The sequence below is a fragment of the Juglans regia genome, chromosome 16 (assembly GCF_001411555.2).
Source record: "Juglans regia cultivar Chandler chromosome 16, Walnut 2.0, whole genome shotgun sequence".
NCBI classification, from domain to species: Eukaryota; Viridiplantae; Streptophyta; class Magnoliopsida; order Fagales; family Juglandaceae; genus Juglans; species Juglans regia.
Window position 1 is genome coordinate 8999696 of NC_049916.1, and position 7704 is coordinate 9007399.

Sequence of the window (7704 nt, forward strand, 5' to 3'; positions counted from 1 at the left end):
AGGGAACGTTGCAAACCTAACCTGATTCAAACCTTGGGTGTTTCCGCGAGGCTAGCACCCTGGGTACCACAGATGCTCACCAGATCCTTTATAGAGGATTAGAGTGCCACACATCGCAGAATGGAAATGATACGATGTAGGGATAGGTTTTGTTGTCGGGTTGGCAAGGACTCCTAGTGGAAAGAACTCAGTGTGGGTGATCGTGGACAGATTTTGTTTTCTTCCAATTACAAACACAGATACTCTAGGAAAGTTGACCAAATTATATATTGAGGAAATAGTCAGGCCTCACAGGTCTCTAAGACTATTTTGCAGGATAAGAACCCAAAGTTCACTTCCCATTTTGGGAGAGTTTACAAGCGGCTATGCACACCAGATTTAGTAGTACCTAAAACCTACAGATAGATGGCTAATTGGAATGGATTATTCAGACACTCAAACACATGGTAAAGTCATTAAACAATTGGGGAAGGAGGGGAAGTTGAGTTCAAGGTATGTCAAGCCTTACTAAGCGGTGGATAGGATAAACCCAGTGACCTATAGAGTTGCACTACTAGTCAAATTTGGAAATTTGCACAACGTATTCTAATTCTCCACCTTGAGGAAGAGTTTCAAGAAGCAGGAATGGTGAGCGGTCAACCCTAGAGAGATTCATGTTTACCCAAATCTTACACATGAAGAAATGCCGATACAAATTCTAGATCGGAAGGAGCATAAGTTGATGTATAAGACAATACCCGTGGTGAAGGTGTTATAGTCGAATCCAAAAGCCCACAAAATCACCTGGGAAAGCGAAAGAAAACATAACCTCATCTATTTTCAGCGACTCCATAAATATAAATTCATCTAATTCCACAAATCTAGATATAGAATATATCCCTCTACAAGTCATCAAAATAATAATATAACAAATAAATCGACAACTCCTTAAGACTTAATAAAAGTATCAACATCCCAATAAACCAAATCAATAGAACAAATCAGTCTACTGAATAATAGTCTTTAGTAATCTTAGTACTCATTCCCTACACTCAACAATCTTGTCCATACTTTCTCTTCTTGATTCTCATCTAAAACATTCACTTAATCAAAAATATTGTGGAGATAAGGGATGAATTATCAATAACTCTGTAAATAGAGGACATATACTAGTATGTAAACATGAGTAGTTACAGAGTTCAAAATGTAGAACAAAATATTTTTAGTTTCGAAAAGCAGAACCAAAACATATTATCAAAATATCAAAGCGATTGTTCAAAATATTCATACTCAAAAGTCCTTTGGCATAGCATAACTAAACATCATCGTCATCATATCAGAGCATCATATTAGAACAAAGGTCATGTTTAGCCCCCGTGGTAAGGTTGTGCTTCTGTGGATAGCCAAGTAGAACATAAATCACTGTCACCAAAATGGTGTGCACTCAAACAAAGGCCACAACTATAACCCGTAGTAGGGCTAGAGGCCACTACCATCACCTGTGGTCGGGCCGGAGGCCACTACTATTACCTATGGCAAGGTCGAAGGCCACTACTATCACCCGTGGCTAGGTTGGAGGCTACTACTATTACCCATGGCAAGGCCATAAATTAGAGCAAAACAAAATCAAAATTATTGGATCATAACCAAAAATAGAATCAGATATAGAATAAAAAAGTCATGCTAAAGATTTTTCATATGCCATATCATATCAAAATAGAGTACTGAGCAAATTCATATCATCACAATATAAAAATAGATTTAGAGCATCTTCAATTAATCAATGCAAAAATTTTTAGATTTCATATTCACTCTTTTTGCATAGTTTAGAACCATAATTCAAAAAGTAGTTCATGCCTATGCTAGTCATGATAGAAAATATACTTCTTTTTTTATACAGATGAATGAGTAATGCAAATAATTGACCAAGGTTGTTTTGAAGTTTTCTTTTCATAACAAAACATGCATATTTTTCACAAAATCAACCTCAATTCATTCATTTTATGCGAAGTCAAGCATATGAACCCCACTTACTTGAACTTTTAACTTCTCTGAATTTTCACACAACAGTGCCAAGGGAACATCAATCATCACCTAGGAAATCATTACGTAACTTGCGTAAATTTTTAATTGAACACATACTTCATAGTTAAAACATGAGATATACAGATCTATATTTCCTTAATGTCTAAAAATCCTCAGAACCCTAAAATATCGACTCCCCCTAAAAGACTTTGATTTTCACATATTTTCTTTGAATAATTATATGATTAAACGCTAAAAATATTACAAAGCCCAACATCTAATCTCTCTCGATTTTTATCATCAAACATGTCAGGGTAAAATAATAAACCGTAAAATGGTTTTTCCCACAGTATCCACTTTAAAAACCTAATCTTTGTAACCCACTTCAATTTCTCAACAATCCCTCATTTTCCAAAATAATCTAGTCTTTCATGGACTGATCTCTCACAAATTCATATAAGCCATAAGGAACAAGTTTTATGCTCAAGTATGTCCTAACACATGACACCACCCTCAATATCTACCCAAGAAATGGTAATTATGGGCTTGTGAGAGAGGGATGTCGATGAGCTAAAGGAAGAACAAATGTGAGAGAGATTATAAAATGTACCGAGATAGAGGGAGAAACTGAGGGTTGGCTTAGGTTGTGCAACCGTGGTGAGGGGCAGAGTACGACATAATAGTGGGGGTTGTAGTTCGATGATCTCTGTTAAGAACTCAATAATGGTTCTATTCTTGCGGATGATTGTATGTAAAATGAGTAAGGAATGCAGATGCCGTGTATTGGTAGAATGGATAAGATAAATACTATCTGTTAAGGGCTCGATATTGGTCTGTGTTCTTGCGGATGTTTGTATGTAGGAAGAACAATGAATGAACAGGCAGTGTATAGATGGAATGGAGATGATGAACACTAGATGTTTGAATAAATGCGGAAGGCCATTGTATTGATACGGGGGTACTTCGAGGGCTCCTAGACCTCCACAGAATCCACTTCTTACAGAAAATATTCCATAATGCTCCATTCCACTACCTTCCCTGCCTTAAACGATTTCTCTAACAGAATTCAAATTAAACTAACTTGACCTCCCCCGCATGAAAGTAAATGACAGACCACTTATAAAAACAGCAAACTGATAGATGAACGCACCGTTTGGAACAATTCCAAACGCTACGTTTTACAGACTCACTAATTAACCAACATTTAAAACGGTGCGCAGCACCCAAGCTATCTAATAAAAACATCCCTACGGTGCGTTTTGTTCTTCAATCTCAAACTGCACGACGTCGTTCCAGCTTCATCCATTACTTCAAGTCTATCTTCTTCATTTCGACAGATCCTACCCTTGACTCCCGTAACTCCACTTCTGTCTCCTTCTTAGCATCTGCCATAAACGGAACCTTAACAATCTCTCCCTCTTCAAAAAACCTTGCCCACAAGGTGTGGGTAAAGGTCTCTAAGCTTCATCAACACTTCCCATGTACTTTCTTCCGTTGGTAACCCACTCCATTTGACTAACACTTTCGTAACCGCACGATCCCCTTGTCTTCTCACTCTTCTTTCTAAAATTTCTTCTGGATCTGGTTGTATTTCCCCCGAAGAGTCAGTGGGAGGAAGGGTCTGAAGGATGGGAACTCGAGATCCCACTTTCTTCTTCAAGCAAGAAACGTGAAATGTGGGGTGGATCTTGGAATTTTCGGGAAGCTTGAGTCTGTAAGCCACTGATCCGACCCTATCTTCCACCTGGAAAGGCCCGTAGTACCTCGGAGAGAGCTTCAGATTCTTCCTCAAAGCTAGGGTTTTTTTGGCGATACGGCTAAAGCTTGAGGTAAACCCAATCCCCTTTTGTAAATTCTCTCTCAGTTCTTTGCTTGTCAGCGTAATGCTTCATCCTTTGTTGTGCCTCTGTTAAATTTTGCTTGAGTACATTGATAACTTGATCTCTGTTGTTGAGGAACTGATTTGCTGCTTCATTTGTAACTGTGCCGGGTATGTAGGATAGAAGAGTGGGTGGGTTTTGGCCGTAGACAGCCTGGTAGGGGGTCATTTTAGTGGCGGTATGATAGGTGGTATTATACCACCACTCAGCCATTGGAAGCCAATTAACCCATACCTTAGGTTTGGAGCTAGCATAACAACGTAGGTAGGCCTCTACACATTTATTCACTGCTTCTGTTTGGCCATCTGATTGCGGGTGGTAAGCTGAACTGAAGTCTAGTGATGATCCTTGTGCCGTGAAGATAGCCTTCCAGAAATTACTTTAGAAAAATTGGGTCCCTATCTGACACCACAGATCTAGGGCACCCGTGTAACTTAAAAACATTTTTCATAAACTCTTCTGCTACTACTTGGGCAGTATACGGATGAGCCAGGGGTATAAAATGGCTATACTTAGTGAGTCGATCCACCACCACCAATATTACACTGAAACTCTTTGACACTGGTAGCCCCTCTACAAAATCAAGTGATATATCAGTCCAAGGTTGGTTGGGAATGGGGAGTGGCTGGAGTAACCCCGCTGTACTGTCTCATTCTTCATAATCTGACAAATATCACACTCTTGAACTAGCCTCTTTATGTCACTTTTCATTCCCTTCCAGAAAAAATCCGTTTTGGCCCTCTTATAAGTTTTCAAGTACCCCGAATGGCCTGCTTGTGGGTTATTATGGATAAATTGCAACACTTTTTTTTTTAAAATCAGAATCTTCAGGTAACACAATACGCCCCTATTTTAGAATAATCCCTTGTCTTAAGGAATACCCCTTAGGCACATTCAGGTTTGCCTTGAGCTGATCAAGCAACATAATCATCTCACATGATTCTTGATAACTATGTTTTAACTCATCTAACCATGAAGGGGTAGGAAAAGATAGTATGGCTGCACATTCCCCCTTGCATAGGCCTTCCATCCTTCTTGTGAGTGCATCCGCCACCTTATTTTCCTTTCCTTTCTTATACTCAATAGAAAAATGATAGCCCATCAACTTAGCCACTCATTTTTGCTGCATTTCAGTTCCTATTCTTTGTTCCAACAAGTATTTCAGTGCTTCTTGGTCGGTTTTAATAATAAAAACTTGACCAAGCAAATAAGTCCTCCATTTTTGAACTGCTGTCACAAGGGCCAAGAGTTCCTTTTCATATGTTGATAGTAACAAGGCCTTCCCCTTAAGCCCCTTACTCATATAGGAAATGGGTTGCCCCGCTTGCATTAACACGTCACCCAACCCCGTTCCACAAGCATCACACTCAATAGTGAAAGGACTATTAAAATCAGGTAACCTCAACACGGGAGGCTGTGATACAGCCTGTTTCAGCTCCTCGAAGGCCTTCTTAGCTTTGCCATTCCACTCAAAAGAATTCTTTTTTAACAATTCTGTCAATAGGGCTGCAATGGTCCCGTATCCTTTTATGAACTTTCGATAATAACCCGTTAGTCCTAGGAATCCCCTTAGGGCCTTCACGTTCTTAGGCTCGGGCCATTCTAACATGGTGGCAATTTTAGAGGGGTCGACCATTACCCCATTCGCATTAATGACATGGCCTAAGTATTCGATTTCTCCCACAACAAACCTACACTTGGACCTCTTAGCAAACAATGAATTCTGTTCCAGTAGTGATAACACTTGTTTCAAATGGTTCAAATGTTCCCTTCTAGACCGGCTGTACACCAATATATCATAAAAAAAAACAAGCACGAATTTCCTCAAAAACGGTTTAAAAACATCATTCATTAACCCTTGAAACGTGGCCGGGGCATTAGTTAAACCAAAAGGCATTACCAAGAACTCGTAATGCCCTTCATGTGTTTGGAAAGCTGTTTTTGGAATGCCATCCACTGCCACTCTCACTTGGTGGTATCCGGACCTTAAATCAAGCTTAGAAAACACCACTGAACCAGCCAACTCATCCAACAATTCATCAATCACAAGAATGAGAAATTTTGCCTTCACTGTTTCTTTATTAAGAGCTCGATAATCCACACAAAGCCTCCAACTCCCATCGGCCTTTCTTACTAGCAAAACAGGAGATGAAAATGGGCTCATGCTTGGTCTAACAACTCCAGATTTTAACAATTCAGCAACAATCTTTTCTATCTCAGTTTTTTGGTAATACGGGTATCGGTATGGCCTATTAGCAATGGGTTGAGTGCCTTCCTTAAGGACAATTTTATGGTCATATTTTCTGGTTGGTGGTAACCCCTCAGGCTCCTTAAAAACCCCTCCCAACTCAGCCAATAGTTTGGTAAATTCAGGATCTAACACTTCCTCTTTTTGCTCTTTTACTTCTTGGGTCATGATTTGTAACAAAATTCCCCTGCTCTTAGCCGTGGTGGCCTTGAGCAACTTGTGTCCATCTTCTACCACAGATGGGTTTAATTTTAACCCCTTCAATTCCACACTTTTTCCTCCATATATAAAACCCATCAACAACTTAGAAAAATTCCACGTTATAGTGTCTAACGTAACCAGCCATTGAATGCCCAACACAATATCACAGCCAGCAAGATTTAATAAATGAAAAGAAGGTTGGAACACTATACCTTGCACCTTTAATCTCACTTCCTTGCATACCCCATCGCTCCTCAAACTTTGTCCATTAGCCACCCTTACATTCAAGTTGCTGGAAGCATCAATAGGCAACTTTAACTTAGTTATCAAAGTGGACTCCACAAAGTTGTGTGAGCTCCCCAAGTCCACTTGGATTACGACAGGTTCTCCCATCAAAGTTCCCATTAAACGCATGGTACTCATGGTGGGTGTTCCTGTAATGGTTGCTACAGAAATTTCAGGTGCTTCCACATTAGTCTCAGCCACTCCTATTTCATCTTCCGTGACCTCTACCACAGGTAACTCTTCATCCACTTGCATCAAGTAGATTCTAGGGTTCTTACACATGTGCTGTGGGTTCCATTTCTCATCACAGTGATAGCATAACCCTTTTTTTCTCTTTTCATCCATTTGAATGGACGAAACCTTCTTCGTTCCCCCCCACGGTTTTTGCCATTTAGTGCTGTTTCCTTCACCCGAGTAAGATCCACGGCTGTAACTTCCTCCTACCATTGGACTGATTTTATCTACCCCCACCTTGCTGGATTTCTTGGAACTTGCAAGGTATTCTTCTTGTATTTTAGCCAATGCGTACGCAGCACTTAAACTAACCGGATTGAACATGCGGATAGGAAGACGGATCTCATCTTTCAACCCACTAAGGAAACAACTTAGCTTGTGCACATCGGATAATCCTCTTAACCGATTAGAAAGGGCCTTAAACTGTGCTTGATAAGCAGCTATAGAACCTGTTTGTTTCAAACGAGTAAGTGCCTCCATGGGGTCATCGTAAGCTGTTGGTCCAAACCGAATTAGTAACGACCTTGCAAAGGTATCCCAATCCCGAAACTGACCCCCTTCCAATGCCTCTTGGTACCACACAAGAGCCTCTCCATCCATATAATAGGAAGCCATGAGTAAACGGTGAGGTAGAGGTGTTTGATGAAATTCAAAATAGTGATTGGCTTTAAAGAGCCAAGCTGCTGCATTATCACCATGGAAATGGGGAAAATCTAGTTTAACTCCCCTCAGGTTTGGCCTTCTGAGGTCATTTTGGTCATGGTCATTTTGGAAATGGATGTGTTCTTCGTGATGGTCTCTGTTTTGGGGAACTTGGGTATTTTGGGCTATGACAATGGTATGTACCAGGTC

General features: G+C 40.2%; 1 protein-coding gene across 1 annotated transcript; it reads right to left on the reverse strand.

Annotated features, from left to right (window-relative positions):
• Nucleotides 1-4998: 4998 nt before the first annotated feature.
• Nucleotides 4999-7467, reverse strand: LOC118344787 (uncharacterized protein K02A2.6-like). Its single transcript, XM_035686185.1, has one exon. It carries the CDS (start codon nucleotides 7465-7467, stop codon nucleotides 4999-5001), a length of 2469 nt encoding a protein of 822 aa, XP_035542078.1.
• Between the last annotated feature and the right edge of the window lie 237 nt (nucleotides 7468-7704).

Excerpts from the sequence above, each read along its gene's own strand:
- LOC118344787 (XM_035686185.1), bottom strand. The coding sequence starts at position 7,467 with ATGGCTTCCTATTATATGGATGGAGAGGCTCTTGTGTGGTACCAAGAG.